The sequence below is a fragment of the Hetaerina americana genome, unplaced genomic scaffold (genome assembly GCF_022747635.1).
Source record: "Hetaerina americana unplaced genomic scaffold, ioHetAmer1.1.p SCAF_19, whole genome shotgun sequence".
NCBI lineage: Eukaryota > Metazoa > Arthropoda > Insecta > Odonata > Calopterygidae > Hetaerina > Hetaerina americana.
The window spans coordinates 7,680,986-7,700,231 of record NW_027286752.1 but is presented as its reverse complement, the minus strand read 5'-3'; the positions used below and the strand labels follow the sequence as shown (position 1 = coordinate 7,700,231).

At 40.9% G+C, this 19,246-nt stretch overlaps 1 protein-coding gene across 2 annotated transcripts in view; it reads left to right on the top strand.

Moving 5' to 3' along the window:
* Positions 1–19,246, top strand: part of ChT (choline transporter) — a 97,386-nt gene that overhangs the window by 51,787 nt on the left and 26,353 nt on the right. For both annotated transcript variants that reach the window (XM_071584496.1, XM_071584495.1), the window contains one exon: positions 3,975–4,082. In XM_071584496.1, the coding sequence (XP_071440597.1) occupies positions 3,975–4,082 (108 nt within the window). The remainder of the gene's footprint in view (positions 1–3,974; positions 4,083–19,246) is intronic.

Genomic DNA, 19,246 nt, shown 5'->3' with positions numbered 1-19,246 from the left:
GCCGCCAGCTCATTGAGATACGCGAGGGACCCATCTTGCACAAAATTTTTGCATAATGCAGATGGTGTTTAACAATTTCATGAACAATTGTTCGAGAAACATTGGGAAAATGCTCACAGATGTCATCAATTGTGACGCGCCGATCGTTCCTCACGAATTCGTCAACTGAGCTCACCAGTTGGTCTGTAATGACAGACGGTCTCTCCGAACGCTCATCGTCGTGTGTGTTCCCCCTCCCCATGTTGAAGTTGCGACACCACCCGCCGAACAGACGACTCGTCCATTACATTGTCTCCATACACCTCCTTTAATTGGCGATGAATATCACATGGGCGAACGTTTCTTGCATTGAGGAATTTAATCACTGCCCTCACTTCACAACTGGCGGCGTTCTCAATTTTTTTAAAACATTGTAAACAATCACAGAAACAACACAGGCAATGCTAGCGTCACGCAACTTGGCTCAGAGAAGGCAGACAAGCCACTGAAGCTATCTGACCTCGTCCAGCGGCTACTCGCGTCGTCAGCACCTCATGCGGCACGAACGGGTACTACTTTCCGGATGACCCTCGTATATACGTCACACGTTATGACAAATGCCTTAATTTGCTTGGAGATTATGTTGAGAAGTAGTTTAAAGTATCCTTTTTCAAATAAAATTTTTTTATGTTTGTCAATATTTACTTTTGTGTCTTTATTTCACGAACGGGTACTACTTTCCGGATGACCCTCGTATGTATGAGGCATGTTCATAAAGTAAGGGCCGTTTGCTTATGTTTTAAATATTGGCGTTTCAGAACACGATTCTACTCTTGCAGCGCCATCTACTGATTCATTGAGAAGCTATAGCAGCATTAGTTTTGTTTCAGAAGTCGTTTGCTTGCCCGTGCATGCAAACAACAATGTCCGCGACAATCGTTCATCCCGCCAGCTGTGAACTGCGTTCTGCCATACGATTCTTGTATGCAAAAGGATTGTCGGCTGCTGAAATTCATCGGGAGTTATGCCTAGTTTATGGACCTACAGTTACGAGCGAAGGAAAGGTTAGACAATGGTGCCGTGGTTTTAAAAATGGACGAACAAATGTCCATGACGAAGAGCGAAGTGGCAGGCCCAGTATTCTGACCGATGAAATCGTTTCGCAAGTGGAACAAAAACTGCGATGTGATATTCGATTGACGATTAATGGCCTGGCTGAACAATTTCCTCAACCTGGACGTACTACTGTCTATAATAGTGTCGCGGAAAACCTCGGATACCACCAATTGTGTGCAAGGTGAGTGCCGAAAATGCTCACCGACCACCACAAAGAGCAAAGAATGTCCAGTGGACGAGAGTTTTTGGGCCCCCGCCCCCACCGTACAGACCTGACCTTGCACCTAGAGACTACTTCCTCTTCTTGCATTTGAAACAGTGGCTCGGTGGACAACGTTTCGAAACCGAAGAGAAACTCAAGAACGGCGTTGTCAATTGGTTCAACTCTCGAGCGGCGAACTTCTATGCAGAGGGGTCAAAGAAGCTGGTGCAGCGGTACGAAAAATGCTTAGAAGTGAACGGCGATTATGTAGAGAAGTAAAGTAGGTTTGTAGCTAACTAAAAGTGCCAATAACATGTGTTTCAAATGAGTATATTTTTTCCTGTGACCAAAAGGCCCGTACTTTATGAGCATGTTTCGTATTTCGCAGCAAGTCTAGAATCATCTAAGTTAAATAAAGTTGAGCAAATGGGGGTCGAAATCTGGGGCAGTGTCATTTATTGGCTTCCAACAGAAAGTTTGCATGAAGTTTGCACACGGTCATTTCACATGAAATCTCATTTACAAGAAGAAGTAGTAAAAATTTTAGTCCAATTTTATGTGTGTTACCTGGAACGGTTGTAGCCAAACAGTAGTACACAATAAAGAACAGAATAAAGTAGTATTTCTTAAAAGTTTCTTTCTAAAGCTGTAAAATGTTGACGGTTCTTGTAATCTTTTATGAGTACTTGCTATGCTTGAAAAAACTTAAGATAAAGTTGTTGAAAATGCTAGGTCTGCTGAATATATTAGCAATGTTTGTATTTGTTTTTTATAATTTCCAAAGTTAAAGTCTATTTTCATAATCTGCCCTTATATTATTATGGAACAGCCGAAGAACTATAAGATAGAGTTATGTTGCCATGCTCCATATTCGCATTTTCCTACCGTATATTTTTATAGCCGTATTTTGCATATAGAGTTGAATAAATTTTCGTAATTACTTGACCCAATGGTTATGCAAGTTAATTGTTTTAAAGCCAATTTTGATGCTTGATACGTTACATAATCTCTACAAAGCTGGATGTTCTCCATGTATGAAAATATTACATTTTTATTGTCATTGAAAAAAAAATTAACCATGAAATACTGAGTGATAGTGATAGATTATTTATATTGATATGATTTGTGATATAAATACTTAATCCGCCTGGGTAAATCTTGAAAGTGTTTCCATTTGAGATTATATGGTTCAGTCAAAATCAAGTGCATAGGGAAAATACGTATTACCTGGAGAGACGGTATTACAAATATGAGGACTTGCAACGACAAGTATAAGTACAACATGAATATATAATTTAAAAATGAATGATGAGAATTAGCATAAAAAAATATGTAAATATGTATCTGTATTTTTGAAACCATCATATTCTTATCTATCAATAATGAACACAACCACTTTCACCTCTGCAACATGCAGACTTTTCCTCGAAGTATTATTTGAGTGTATTCTTTTGAGGTAAACACAAATAGTATTGCAAGGACGTTACTCCGGCTGTTCAAATACATAGTGTTACAATGGATTTCCTAAACGCCATTCCATTGAGGGGCACGAAAAGACGGAGCTAGAAACTATGCAATCATTCCCATTTTGCATCCTTCAAGAGTACGACATTCGGAAATTCCATTCTGCGAATATACAATAGTGTAGCAGTTACATACGGAACCTGAGAATCGTAAACCTTGAAGTGTGCTTTTTATTACATCGTTTTAAATTATTTTTACTGCAAACAATGCGAGGACTTCATTAACACCTAATGTACATACCATTTATACCTTGTATAAATAATTTGCGTTTTTGATAGTCCGAAGAACTCATCCCCTTTTCACTCAGTAATTAATCAGATAATTTCTTTTGGGTTACACGAGTATTTAAAGTATATTTATACTGATAACACCTTTAATTAATAGATTTATTGGCTTCTTTTAATCATTGATTGCTTCCGGCGTAACTTTATGGAATCAGAAATGAAAAAATAGTAACTTGGTGATTCCACAGAAAATATATTAAGATACCACTCGGGTTTCTATGTTCAACGCCACATGAAGATGACGTTGAACGTCGAAACCCGGGTGGTATCGTAATAAATTTTCTGTGGAATCACAAAGTTACTATTTTTTCATTTCTATCGATCAATAACATAGTCGTCCCTCTCTATACAGAGGCAAAGCATAGTGGTTTAACTATGATTTCTAAATGGTTAAATAGATGCTTAAAGTTGTGAATGTCAAGTTGTGCTATATTTTATCTACGCAATATTCAACGACAAAGTCTAATGAGTTTAATTAAATTTATTTGATGACCTGCTGCTTTCTTTGAGTCATTCGTTGCCCACACCATGCATGGTAGGTGGATGAAATAATTTTCGCTGTAGGAGAGGTTGCAATCTGTGTCGGTACTTTCCGACGGCACCCTTCCCATGCCTGTTTCATATCTTCCCCACCCCGCACCCCAAAAAGGGATTTCTGTCGCGGCACGCGCCCGTTGTCCTCGGCGGAGGACGCGTGCCATTTCTTCAACGACCCCCATCCCTCTCTTCTTTTCCCGACCTCCCTCCCCATGGAAACGAAACGCTTCGTTTGCTCTCGCCCGTGGGCTTTGTGTGTCCTCGGGGAGGATGGAGGCGGAGGAAAGCGGGCATTCCACAATAACGCGCCTTTAATCCCTTCTTAATTGCAGCCACGTGGGTCGGCGGTGGTTACATCAATGGGACTGCCGAGGCCATCTACACCCAAGGCCTGGTGTGGTGCCAAGCGCCCTTCGGCTACGCACTCAGCCTCGTATTCGGTGAGTACCCTCTGCTCGCTCCCCCTGCATTCCTAGTGCCATTTGCACGTTAACAATTCAATTTGGGCCAACTCAAGAGGGCCTGGATTCTCTCATACTCCCTCCCGCATGATTCATCCGTGAGAGTGTCCCCGTTGGTTAGAATGAAGCGAGAAAGGAAAATATTCCCCAGAATAATCACTGCTCCCGGTCCCAGAACTCAGCTCACAATTATTTGGGGGGGGGGGGCATTTGGTTATCAAGAACTGAAGTGAAAGAGATATTGCAGGGAATAATAAAATCTATCTCTGTCTTTTTTTAAAGTAAATATTCAAATTGCACTGAAATAAAATATTTTGAAATGAGCTGAGAAAAACTAATGAGAGAATTACGTGTTTAACTCAGAATGGTGGCTTTTGACTTAAAAATAAAAATAATTTTACACATAGAGAAGTACTTTTTCAGCCAACTGTTGAAAAATAAGACAGGGTGGGATTAGAATGATTGTGGCGCTGTGAAATAGCATATTATTCGCATGTAATTATTAAATACAAATCTTGTCAACTTCAATAACTTTTGCTAAAATGTATGCACAAATACGTGCAAATTTGTCTATTGCATGAAAGAGAGATTAAGAATGTCCAGTATATCATTTACATCCACACTACTAACTAAACATAACGCGTTTGCGCGTAAAGATGCTTTTTTCAGGATGCTGAATTGCTATCATGCATTCTGAGGTGATGATAAGTTAAGACAGCTACATAATCACAGATTGTATTTACCGAATTGATAGTTCTTAATGTATATTATTATCATAAATAAACTTCACTTCTTTCACTATGTATTTAAAACCTTGCCTTATAACCTGTACATCTACATCTTCATGATACCCCGCAAGCCGCCGCAAGTGCGTGTGGCGGGGTTGTTAGGTGACTACCCGTAAGAAGAAAAACACAACCACATGCAGAATTTACACATGCATGCAAAACATTACCCACAGTGGCACATAAGTTCATGCAAAAATCCTTTCATTCTGTAACTCACCATACTTCCGTCAGTTGACGATAACACTGACTTAGGTGGAAAATATTCGCTTATATAGTTCCGCATTTTCGGCCAATTTGGTAAGAAACATTAATTACCTATATTAAATGATATACTCGCTGTTTAATTGGTAACTATCACCCCACATATTTATTTTAAGGTCATGCCTAATACTCGTACATGCCAGCGTAACCTTTAGTATTTCAAGTTCTAAGTGACAAACTTTATCGGGATCACTATTGAAAAAATGTATGCGAGAAACACAATATATATAATTTTAGTTCGACCAGTTTGGCCGTCCTAATCGAGGTCTGTTATACAAAATTTCGTTTCAGGAGCCTTGTACTGTATTTCAATGATACAGACGCGTAGGAATTTTTAGCGCTCTCACGAAGAGTTGAAGAAGGGTTTCCAAAAATTCTTCGAATGGCCCTTTAATGACTTCGGTATTAAAAAATGTAAATATATTCAGTGGCAGAGAGTAAATCGATTTCGTGAGCCTTATCACGGTCTATTTGACCTTTTCGTGTGCGAAATTCTTAGCCCAATTTCCTTCCACCCTGGCGGCTGTCAACTTCAGGAGAAAGAGGAAGCGATGCGTACGGCCGTTAGTGCCATCGGATTTTCGACACTGATTTGCACCCGAGGGTCACCGGAGCGAGCATTATGAGGAAACGAGGGTGATTGCCATCCGTTGGAGTTGTTGTGGAGCAGGGGAAGGGGCTGGAATAAGATCAAAGAAAACAGTTTCGGAGAAAGCCATTATCTCGCACCTATCTACGGATCTAGAGAATATAGAGAGAAATGTTTAAAGGAACGTTAGTCGATACTCCGGTGAAGTTAGAATATTTTCTAATGCACTCAGCCATTTAATCCTTATCTTCTCCAATTTCTCTACTTGTTTTGAGGATGAAAAATAGAAATTAATTCAAATTAGGCCCGAAAATAAACGCGTTATGGAATTTGCCTCGTATATAAATTGCCCAATTATTATTTCCTAATATTACGAGTTGAGGGAGACTGCATATGGGCAGAAGGTTATGATTTGACAGAGGGAAGATTCTGGAAGTGGTGGGAAGCCGTCTTTTTTCTACTTAAAATGAAAATTGTCGATAGGTCCATTGGAGCCGTTGTACCGTTGAGAGAAATATGAGGATTGAATGATGCCAAAAATATGGCAAAGCTTTCCATTGGATTAAAAAAACTACGCAAGATATTTCAATGAACATTTGATCGGCAGAATATTCGTTGTGGAAAAAATAATGGTAGGTCATTACCTTCATTACTTCAAAAATCACCTGACGATGGTTTTAATCATTAATAATCCTCTCGATGATTCAATTAACCTCAGATTAGAGGTAAGCGCTGGAGACGATTCCTATTAATGAAGTTAAACTTAACTTTGTACAAGACTTAATATTTTCTTAATAAATGTTACATTTTTGCAATTTTTGCGTATATAACAGCCATAATTAATAATCGCTTTTTGAGAAAAAATCCAACTATGTCATTTCTTCATGGGACATTGATATTAGTGATCAATACTTAGGTTGTTAAATAGGAATACCTCAGGATAAATAACTAATTTATATTACGTGCTCTACGATTCAGTATGGTGTTTAAAAATCTATAATTCAATTTACTTTAAAGAGTTGCATTTTGTTTGACACCTGACAGTCTCCTTATTTATGAATTTGAAATTGCCGAAATACAAATTAAATTTGAAATTATGCCTAGAATTTATTTCCCATTATGATATAAAAATGACCACGCATTTTGCTTATAGTCTATTAGATGATATTGATATTTTCATTATATTATATATTTTAACAATTATCATACAGCAAGTACCAATTAATGATATCTCTTAAAATATTTATAAGTGGCATCACAATTTTTCTCTCTAGTAAGCGACCAAATATATCTCTGTTTTCCGTAAACACGTGCTTAGAATTAGACAAATTGCATCTTGTCTCAAAATGAAATTAATGGTGGATATATAAATGTGCCTCCCCGGACTACGACCATTTGGTCTCAATTTCGCCCAAATAAAGACCACTATATATATATATATATATATATATATATATATATATATATATATATATATATATATATATATATATATCCCTCCCAGGACTACATCCTTGACGTAGTGGAAGGGCTTGTGCGTTCCGATGACCCCTAGAACTGTGCTGGCGGGAGTAATAAAAATTGCTCCTGGTAGGGTCACCCAATCCAGATATGTCGAAGGTTAGGAGCCAGACGAAAGGTAGTCCACGCAGCGTCTGTTCCTCAGTGAGGCGGCTGCAATGGCGTCTGACCCCAGTGGGGCGGCCAGTAAGTGATGGTGTCACGTTAAAAACACTATTGAGGAAGGCAACGGGAAACCACCTCAATTATCATTCCCTAGAAAAATATGATGGACAATAGAGATATTTTGAGTCCTGGCAACCACGGGGCTCGGCCCAATCGGCCGTGTGTCGTGCCCGGCAGCGGGGGAGGCAAGGCTTCCGCGGTCGTCATCCCACGAAACCCTTGCAAGGGAAACCAGCAGCAGCAGGACAGAAGACGCAGGAGAAGAAGACAAAATTAGTTAGAATAGGAACGTGGAATGTTAGGACAATGATGAGGACAGGGAAATTGGAGAATGTTAAGCGAGAGATGGAAAGGGGAAATATAGATATTTTAGGTCTATGCGAGGTGAGATGGAAAGATAGCGGGGATTACTGGAGTGATAAGTATAGAATAATATACAGCGGTGGGGACGAGAGCCAACGAGGGGTTGCCATAGTATTAAATGAAGAGGTAGGAAGAAGCGTAGTCAACATAGAGCAGGTAACGGATAGAATACTACTAGTGGAGATAAAAGCAGAACCGACGAACTTAGTTATTATTCAGGTATACATGCCACCGAGCAACCATAAGGAAGAAGAGGTCGATAAGATATACGATCAGTTAGAGGACATGATCGCGTGTGTTCCTGCAGGGAAACATTTGATAGTGATGGGGGATTGGAATGCGACGGTAGGCGAAGGAAGAGATGGTGATGAGGTGGGGGACTACGGTTTGGGCACGAGGAATGACCGCGGGGAGAAAGTAGTTGAGTTCTGCAGGAGACAGGGGTTAGTCATCACCAACACTTGGTTTAGACACCACAAAAGACGCAGGTATACATGGAAAATGCCAGGTGACTCAGGAAGATATCAGCTAGATTATATCCTGGTTAGACACAGGTTTAGGAACAGTGTGATAAATTTGCACAGCTTCCCGGGAGCGGATGCGGACTCAGACCACAATTTAGTTGTTATGAAATGTAGCCTACGTTTCAAAAAGATAAGGCAGGGGCGGCGAGTTAGAAAATGGAATGTAGAAGCATTAAATGGGTTGAAAAGGAAGGAATACAAACAGGCGGTAGAGAAAATCATGGAGGATGATAAAGGGCTTATTACTATCGAAGAAAAATGGGAAATGATCAAGAAAGGGTTGTCTAAAGCCGCAAAAGACACTATTGGAACCGTTAACGCTAAAAGGACTAGGAAACCATGGATCACGGATGAGATGATTACAAAGATGGATGAGCGGCGAAAATGGAAGAATATAAATACAGAATTAGGCAAAATGAAGTACAAAGAATTGAACAATAAATTGAGGCGGGCAACAAATAAAGCAAAGGAAGCATGGTGGAAGGCGCAGTGCGAGGATATGGAAAGTGTGCAGAGGAAGGGTGAAATCGGTGCGCTGTATAGCAAAGTTAAATCGTTATCGGGAAGTAAGAAAGGAAGAGCTATGCTAACAGTTAGAGATAAGGCGGGTAAGGTAATAGTTGACGCAGGAAAGATCCAAGAGAGATGGAAGGAGTATATAGAAGAACTGTATAGTAAAGAACTCAGACCAACACAGTTAGACATTGAAAAAGAAAATGACGTAAAGGAAGACAGCTTAGGTCCAGGCATACTAGACAATGAGATAGAAAGGGCATTAAGGGAGATGAAACTAAATAAGGCCGTGGGGGTTGATAACATTCCCGTGGAACTTTTAAAATGCTTAGGAAAATGTGGGAGGAAGAGGCTATATGGGCTGATCCGTAGCATTTATGAGGAGGGAATCTGGCCGGAAGACTTTGTGAGAGCAGTTTTAGTTCCGATTCCGAAAAAGGTAAAGGCCACGTCATGTGAGGACTATAGGACAATTAGTTTGATATCCCACGCAGCTAAAGTTGTTCTCAGGATCATAAACAAAAGGATAGAGAATAGGGCCAATGATTACTTAGGGGATGACCAGTTTGGGTTTAGGAAGGGGAGAGGTACGCGTGATGCCATTGCAGTAATGAGATTATTAATCGAGAGGAATATAGAACACAACCAGGAGGTATTTGCCTGTTTCGTAGATTTCGAAAAAGCGTTTGATAGAGTGAATTGGGAAAAACTAATGAGTATATTAGAGAAAATAGGAATAGATTGGAGGGAAAGGAGGCTAATCCGCAACCTGTACATGTCTCAGACTGCTCAGGTGCGGGTGGGAAACGGGGAGTCAGGATGGGCAGTGTTAGGAAGGGGTGTAAGGCAGGGTTGCCCATTATCACCGTTGCTGTTCAACCTGTATGCAGAGGAAATGATCAAAGAGGCATGGGAAGAACCTGAGGTAGGAATGAAGGTGGGCGGGGAATTCGTAAAATCAGTTAGGTTTGCTGATGACCAAGTTTTAGTTTGTCAGTCAGCCAAGGGGTTGCAAGCATTGCTGAGTGAATTGGAAATTCAGTGCGACAGGTATGGGATGAGAATCAACATTAATAAAACAAAGGTTATGCGATTTTCTAGAAAGAAAAAGGGCAAGCTTAACATTAAAATAGGAGGGCAAAAACTAGAGCAGGTAGAACAGTTTACGTATCTCGGTAGTGTTTTGGACCAACACGGTCAAAGTAGTAGGGACGTAAGGAGAAGAATTGCGCTAGGCAAAGAGGCTTTCACGAGGAGGAGGGAGTTGATGACGGGGACTTTGAGTAAGGATGTTAAGAAAAGACTCGTAAAAACTTTGATATGGAGCGTAGCTATGTACGGCGCGGAAACGTGGTCATTGAAGCAGGAGGATAGACGTAGACTGGAGGCTTTTGAAATGTTGGTGTGGAGAAGAATGGAGAAGGTGAAATGGACAGAGAAGAAAACAAATGAGGAAGTACTTGGTATGGTGGGCGAAGAGAGGGGTTTGTTGGGAGCAATCCTATGGAGGCAGGAAAAGTGGATGAAGGGGGTGTTGACCGGCAGTGGGATGTTGAAGACTGTGATAGAGGGTAGAATGTTGGGCAAAAGAGGAAAGGGAAGGAACAGGATAGGGATGTTGGACGGGATGAAGGGCGGAAGAAAGTACTCAGAGATGAAGAGGGACCTGGTGTAGAGTAGAATTTAGGGTTGTGTTTTGTTAGTAGTCACAAAATATTTGTTTGGTAGTTGTGTCCATCGAAAAACCTACCTTAACCGGTAGATTACCTTACCTTAAAAAAAATATAAATGTGCCTTACGTTATTCGTCGAAAAATTTACCAAGAACCACCGAAAGTTGACCTAAGAACTTCAACATCCGAGTGAAACGAGGCGAGGGTGGGAAGGGAGGAGAGCGGTGTTCCGCGAATCCGAGCGGGCCGGAGGGGGTTCTTCGTGAACAGGCTCCCTTCAAACCTACGTCCCGCCGCGCCCTCCTAAGCCCTCCGACCTCCCGTGACCAGTCAGCCGCGGGTCTTGGAAGTAAGGTCGGGCGGGTCGATCGATTGCCGGGTTTTTATTTTAGAATGGACGCGAATGAAGGAAGGCGACCTTTGGTGGCACGCGAGGGACGGGAAGGACGCACACGGAAGGGGTGCGCGGGAGGATGGGGAGGGGGAGCAGGGGGGGGGTGCGAGAAGGGACGGCGAGCTGCGTGACTCTCCTTTCTCGCGGAAGGGTGAATGTCATTGTGCCCCAGCCAGAGTCCTCTGCATTGGATTCTCAAAACTACCATTGAGTCGGAGTGTAGAGACTGCAATATAGAGGACTCTGGCCCCGACGATCTCGGTGTCACACTGGATTTGAGGTCGCCTCAATGGATTCCCCCGGAATAACGGGTGGAGAGTGGGCGGCTCTACAGTTCAATTTGTATGCCTGACCACCCCGCCATCGAGTGGGCATGTGGCGGCGATCGAGCAACTCTCTTTAGCGGTAGAAATCTTGTACTCGACATCACGATGAGTTCCTGAAAGCGAATATGCGCACGGAAACACGATCTGTATGTATTGCATATGCTTGTCAGATTAACCTTCTCGTGATTGCGAGTCCTCAGACAAAATAACAGCCATTTAAACCTTTGGGTAATGAAGTAAAATAATGCTACTTTTTATTAAAAAATGGGTTTTGAATGTGGCAATCGATCGGAAATAATGAATTTCAACGACTGTAACTTTAGGAAGAGGTTATTAAGAATCAGATGAGTGGATGCGTGCATGGGAATCTCTAACGGTGCCTTCAAATTATGAGAGAAAGTGTCAAAGGAGAGTAAATAAAATGAGAAGAGTGATGGAATAGGAAACCGATCTATTCATATTGTGTAAAAAATAAGAGCTAACATGTAGTACGTTGAAAGCGTTTTTGGTGGAAACATTTTCTAAGAGCGAAAGATGTTGTTAACCTGTTGAATATTGCAAACAGCGGCGAAAACAACATTGCACCGATTACACCATGGCGATGACTCCTCGAAAGATGATAAAATCGAGAACAATATCGGTTTTACTGCACGAATTATAGATCGATGCGCGATGATGGTCAAAAATGGAGATGAAATTTAATTATTTTGGTTGAATATACATCAAATGCCGCAAGTGTAGAATAATTTATGAATTTTTTGTCATAGAATAAAATTTCCGGTAACTTATAATGTACATAGGCTTCCACGATTTTCTTATTAGTGTGAATAAGAAAATCGTGGGCCGTATCATGCCTCTCTGGCTTCAGATTCCGATAACTTTTGCCAAGATTGTCGATATTGTCACGCTCTTGAGCGAAAACACCCACTTGTATGTCAATGTGGGCGTTACTATTTTAAATGTGGATAATCAATATGGTCCACTGTGTTATAGAAAACCGGTGGAAGGGATCCTTTTTTCCTCGCTTCATAATTATTGCATGCCGTTGGGACTGGAATGTGAAGGAAGCATCAAAGAAAAAGGTAATCTTTGTGGATGAGAATGGGTGGCAATATAATGATATTAAAAGCCAATAATAAACACCTGGGTATTATTCTTGGATGGTAGGAGTTGCCTTGGTCCGATCATTCGAGGATAGTGGAGGAGGAATCATTGAACTTGGTCCTAGAGGAAAGCAGAAGGGAATAAATTAGTGCAGGTGGAACATTTCACGAATTTCGGAAGTAATTGTTGAGAAACCTGGGTCACCAGAAGGGAAAATTTGTAAGAATTGTAATTACGAGATTAGTTCCCGCAAGAAAGAAAATGATGAATGTACACCAAGTAGATATATGAAAAAATATGTCTCTCATATGGACTGTAGCGAGTTTTGGATTCGAAATCTGGTCTTTGAGGCAAGAGCATGAACGTAAATTAGTCTTTCAGGTGGGTTTGAAGGAGAATGGTGAAAATAAGTTCGATGGGGAGGAAAACGAAGGAAAAAGTTTTCCATTTGGCGGGGAAAAGAGGAAGTTTCCGAGTTAAATTGGAAGCAGATAGAATGAGGGATGGAGGAGATGTTGGAAGGCGGTGGGATGTCGAAGGTCAAATTAGAAGAAAGGCTAACGGCTGCCGAGGAAGGAAGAAAATAAAGTTTTAGGAGGCATGAAAGCAGGCAGAAGTGTGGAGAATAGAAGGAAATTCGGAGGGAAAACAAGAGTTTTGGTAAAGGGAGAGACTCAAAAGCTTAAGAAAATGTGCAATAGAAGAAAGGGACATTCCGAAAGGTACCTCTTCATTGGTAGACTACGGATGAAGTAGGGATCAGTAGGAAAGGGTGATAGAATGGGAAATACGGAGAAGTCTGCTAGACAAGTAAAAGATAAAGAATTTACTCACAGCATTTAATTTCAATATAATTTATCCATTGCCCAGTTATTTTAATAGCGATTTATAAATAACATTAGCTCAAATCTGTATTCATTTTTGCCTAAGGCCATGTAATCTGCAAGACTGGCGTAATGGTTGTTTCATATTAATATTATTATCGGTAATTTAACAGTTAAGGTAGGTTTTAGATGGACACAATATACCAAAGGGTACAGCGACATTCTTGTATTAATTGGACCTCTAAGAGCGTTCTGTAAAAATTACGACCAAAATAAAAAAGAATCATCGATGTCTCTGAAAATCAGATCCATTTTGCTTGAAATTCTACATAAAATCTTGATTTTTGAGCGGAAAAACTGTTAAGAGTGGGCGAAACATTTGAAGGGTTGTACCACTAATCACCTGAAGCTAAAAGGGGGTCGTTAATGCTGGGAAGGTACTCATGTTGTTAAATCTGAAATCATTTTGAGGATGGCAATTTGGAGTCCATTGATAGGAGAGGGCACTCAGTGTAAGAGCGTCTGCCTAGATCGAGATGAGGTCACCCTAATCACCCGTGGATAATACAAGTGGCCACGTCGTGCTGCGTGAAAGGTGAAAGTTAATGGCACTTCAACTGGTGACAGACAGCGACACCATTGTTTGCGGTGTGTAAGATCCTGTGCCAAGGTGTCCTTTTGTTGCCCCGAAGTTAAGATACATTGGACACGTTGTGAGAGAATCCTTTCTTTTCCCCAAAAAGCAATCAAGGCGCATTTTATTGCCACCAAGTAAAGGGAGCGTGCGGCCATGAGATGGGATGGCATTGAGGTAACGGTAGAGGAGTCCATTGGGAAATTTTAACTCGCTCGCTAGCTGGCGAGCAAAAACATGCGACGAAAAAATGCTAAGATAGGTGGTAGGTGTGTTGCAATGTTCGATCGGACGGATTGCGGGTTTAGAGTAAGAGCGGCAAAGTGGAAACATGAAATTGTGACACGGTGCGCATATAAAATCTCCTAAAATTGAAATAATCAAACATCTGATGGTCATCAGAGAGTTTTCTACCGAGTAGTAGGTTCTGGACTTGTATCTCAGGGTTCTCCCATGCCACCTTTGTCCCCACATGTGTTAGGTCTGTTCCCACGTCTCTTGAGGCATCATCTGTCTCCTCCTGCCTTTCAATTTATTCTCCTCAACCCACAATGCACCTTCTCATTCCTTACTCTAGTGATTTAAAAAATTAAACTGCATTGGAAACCTCACGTTAATGTTACGTCCATTTTCGATTATTTTAATGAAGTTGTTCTTAAAATTAATCAAATATGCCAGTGTATTTGTTGAAGTTGTAAACTTAATGATACAAATAAATTTTTGAAATTCAGGAACTAAATTTCTGTGTTCAATAAAATTTTACAAAGTCGATTGTCATCTTTAATCACTCAACTCCAAATTACCATTATCAGAATGAGGCTGATTTCAGACTTAACAACGGGGATGTCTTTCCAGCATTAGCGACCAACTTTAAGCTTCGGATCGGTAGTAGTAAGTGGTGGATTATGCTCAAATCTTCAACCCACTCCGCCGTTTTGCCACTTAGCAAGTTTGTGAAAAATATCTTTTTCGCGACCCGTTGATAGCCAAAGGTTGTGCATCACTACCGTACTCTGTCCAAACATAATATTATCCCTTGATATTCTTCAGTCATTTGCATTATGTCGTATTAAATAGATGTAGTATAGCAGATAGCCCTCCACTCCAAATATCAGAACGCGATTTCTGTGTTTTCTTGGATTTATTTTAATTAATTCAGTGTGGAGAATTCATCCGGTACTATGCATATACTGGTTAAGGATTGCACCGTTTTGCTGGCTTTACTTCAAATTTTAGTACTGATGGCTGTCCTCACACTTCAATAGTTCCAATTTCATGCGTAACTCTCACTACCCGCGTATTTTAAAACGCACAGGCTCACGTCACACAGAGTAATGACTAACGCAAATGAGTTTTCAACGATTCGGTTTAATATTGTTTTAGTTGCCTGAGTGACAGTAACATGACTCAAAAATGGCGAGCTTAGTATAATAAAGGCAAGTGTAACAAAATGATGATACTTACATTGAAAGTATACGGAGAAGAGCGGATTTAGTTACATTATTTCCATCAAACACTCAATTTTACCAAGAAATATGACCTTTCTAACATTACATATTTTTATTACGATACCAATTAAATGATTTTTCATGTTTTATTCATTGTTAGCTATTAGTGGAATATACGCACCCTACCATTTTCCCTCCCGGCCGCATCGGTCGTGTATGCGAAATTAGAATACGCCAAACATATCGGACGGGTAGATTTCACTCATTGGCTTAGGGTCGGTCTATAATAAGCTAATTGTGCGGACTTCTATACGGGACAATCAAAATCAAATTTCTAACTCCTCCAGCCACTTAATGAAAGAGATAATGGTTGTAACTCGTCGGGAATTCAACTTGATAACGTCCGATTTTTTTCACAATACGTATTTACACCTTGCCATCTCGAAAATTCAACGTACAAAAGCGCAGATGTCAATGGTTTACGTTCCACTTCAATTGATGAGAAGCGACAAAGGGGTAATGAAACCAGACGCCGTGAATAGGGTCACGAATTCCTCGGAGTACTTCAACACGCGTCTCTCACGTTGGGACGGATTTGGAACTTAGATTAGAGTTTATTGCGCTATTAGCACGCAACAGGAGATTACTCGCTCGTCTCAGACGAGTATGAAGTTCGTAATTTTGAAAATAATTCACCGGAGACGCTTGGATTACGTATACCCGGATTTGTTTCTTCGAAAGTAACTTCATAGACTTGTCCACGCACGTATGCATGGCGTATTAATTAAATAATTTTCTCTAAAGTTATCTCTCTAGTCTCTTCTCTTCTTCTTTTTTCAAAAAGGACTAATTTGAATTGAAGCTCTCCAAATATCACTGGTCTTCGCTGTGCAATATAAAAAGAAATATCAGTGTTTTGATGGTAGATTTTTTACAACCGCACTCTCCATATTGAATGCAGGGAAATTATTCTTTTAATTATCGCATTCTTCCGACGCTAACGGTGGTCTGTAAACATGGGATTTCGTTTCGCCGATGTGTAATTGGGCTTTTATGAGGGGTGGAGTAAATTTTGCGCAAACATTCATGTCTTATGCGATATTAGAAACCACTGCTTTTGGCATGGAAGGCGTCGACAACTAGGTCTTATCCGGATGAATAATTATATTGCTGAATGTGTGCCGGAGTGTATTCAAATTTTTTTAAAGAAAATTATTTTTATTAAAATGTTTTTGTGAGTTTTATGCAGTAAACTAGAATTTTGATGTGTTTGAGTGATGTCCTGTTGCGCGGATATAAATGACTAGTGAGTGAGGAACTTCATTAAAACGTACGAATAAAGGCAGAGAAGTTGGCAAAATCTTTTAAGTGGAACGCTGAACGTTTCCTTCACTTGTTTTTCCTTCGAATCCAAGTTTCATTGTCATCGCCGTTCCCATCGAATCATTCCGGTATCCCGGGCTAGTGGACTTGACTCCCTGATGGCTCTTCGAATCATGCGACATCTTTTTAATCGGCCCATGGGTATTTTTCCATGATTTCATCTCGTGGTCCAGTATTTGCTCTTCTTTATGCTACCAGGGAATTCATTTTGTCTTGAGCTGTGACTTCCATTTAATTCTTCCTTTCGTTAGTGCGTTGAAAGCCCTTTTATTATTCTTTTGCATGCCCTCATTTCTCTCCAACGATTAAATTTATCTCCATAATCTGATCCCAGTGCCTTGTTTCAAAGGATTCTGTTCTTCTCTGGTTCCTTTTCAGGTGGTTCCAGTCTCCTATTCATAGATTTCTATATTTCACTCGGTTTTATAGCTTATTCATTTCACGCGAATTTTTAGCAAACTGTACCTCTACCGTCTTTGAAGACATCTTAGCCGTTAACACTCAATACCATTCGAGCGTCCGCAACGTACTGCTACCAGGGTGGAGGAATATCAAAATTTTGTCTATTCCATCTTCTCACAGCGCAATATCTTTCTCCGTTTCTCTCCTTCATGTACTGAGATTTAGTTTACCTCCCCTTACCTTTCGTCTTGCAGTATGGAAGGAAGTCTTGAGGCAATGCAGTTCAACGCAGTTCTAGGTTTACAGACAGTTCTAATGAATTCATGTCCATTCCCTCAAAAATGATCCATTTAATCCCTATTTTACATCTTCATCTACATCTACATAATACCCCCCAAGCCGCCACAAGGACGTGTGGCGGGGGGAATCTTGCGGCAACAAGGAGAAACCAAAGCTTTGTTTGGTACGGCTGTCTCAAAATAAATGCGCTTATTGTCACGCACATGTTACTATTATAATAAGAGATGATGATTTGAGTGATTAATGAAACTCTCGAATTTTCTCAATGTCAAGAGACAAATGTGTACTATGCCAACTTGCCACGTCAGCTGAATATCTAAATCGACAATTTGCGCCTGAAACAGCCCGATAACGATCAAACTGGCAATGCAGAGTGCTTATCGAGTTCGATATCGGAGGACCGAGGAAAGCAGGAATGGAGAAGGAATTGAAGGGAGAAAGGAACCATTCAGAATTTCTGAATAAATGCCACAGATTTTCTGATCTATTCTTCCGTATACGGAAGAAAAGTTATGATATAGTTTATATTTTTCCTCTGAAATCATCCCCTATTTTTCATTTCTAGGCAGTGGATCAATGGATGAAATCAGTTCGATGTTTAAGTGTTGAATAAGGGTGGAGTCTGAAAATAAATAAACTTTTTCATGCCGAAGAGCATTTTTTTCGTGAGAATTTAAAGTAGAATCTTGAAGTATGTCTGTATTCCTGTATGTGCCTACATATTGCGTGTTCCACATTAAAAGTGCGCGTACCCATGTTGAGGCCGCGGAAAAATACATTAAATATCACCTTCCTTTTATTTATTCATTCTTATTGGAAATTCGCTCTACAAAGCCAAGATCTTTTTTACGACCATGACCTCTCCGTCCTTCAAGCCGGCGCGGCGTGAGCGTGTTCGTCGGTCGGCAATCGTTCCCCATTCTTTCGCTCTCATTCCGCTTTTCGTGAGTTCTTAGAATTTTCCTCCTGTGCCAGTGAATCTTTTCAATCCCTCCGTTGCGTCCTTCGAATACTCAGCATTCCCTTTTATTATTCCCAGTCCCTAACTACCTCAAAATGGAAGTGTTGAAAGGACAGGGAGATAAAGCTAGATGGAGAGGGGAAAGGAAAGGTTTTCCCATTTCGGGTGAAGAGATTGGTCCTGCTACGAAATTCGTCACTAACACCTTCTGCATTTCTCGCTATGGAGTTTCTTCGAGGAGTCCTTGAAATCCTGAAGTTGCGTCAACGAGTCCTTTTTCGATAAAGAAAAGCATCCCTCAGTAAATTTCCAATCGTGCCTATCTCCCAAACTAAAACTTTTAATCCGTTTTACCCTACAGTGTTAGTACTTTTTACGAAGGCTTATGGGTGGGGAACCAAGCAGAAATGTATTCGCCACGACTGAATCAGCAAGGTAATAATCGTCCGGAAAATAAATGTACTGAGCTCAGGAAAAAAAAATTATTACACTTTTACATATCTTAAGCTAATATTCCTCAAAATAGGACCCTTGTGAGTCGATACACTTGTTCCAGCGGCGTTCCCATTCCTGGAACGCTCCCGCGAAGGCATCATCGGGAACCTCTCGAAGACTCGTCGTCGACCTCTTCTCTGCCCTCCACGAACATCTTGTGCCACCGAAAGATCATGTTTCTGGACATGGCTGACTCCCCGTAAGCCTGGTTAATCATACCGACAGTTTCGGTAGACGATTTCCCAAGCTTTACCGCAAATTTGATGGAATAACGCTGCTCCAAAAACTTCGGCATCGCGTCCCGTGACGTGGGTCGAGCGTGGAGGTTCGCGTTAACAGAGCTCCTCACTACACCACAGCTCAGAGCCGACTGTCTTTTTCAGCGTCGCTTGCCAACATACCCCCCTCCAATCGCAGCCCGTCAGAGCGGTGCTTGGCGCGCCTGGAGCGGCGCGCCCAGCCCAGGAGTCAGTACA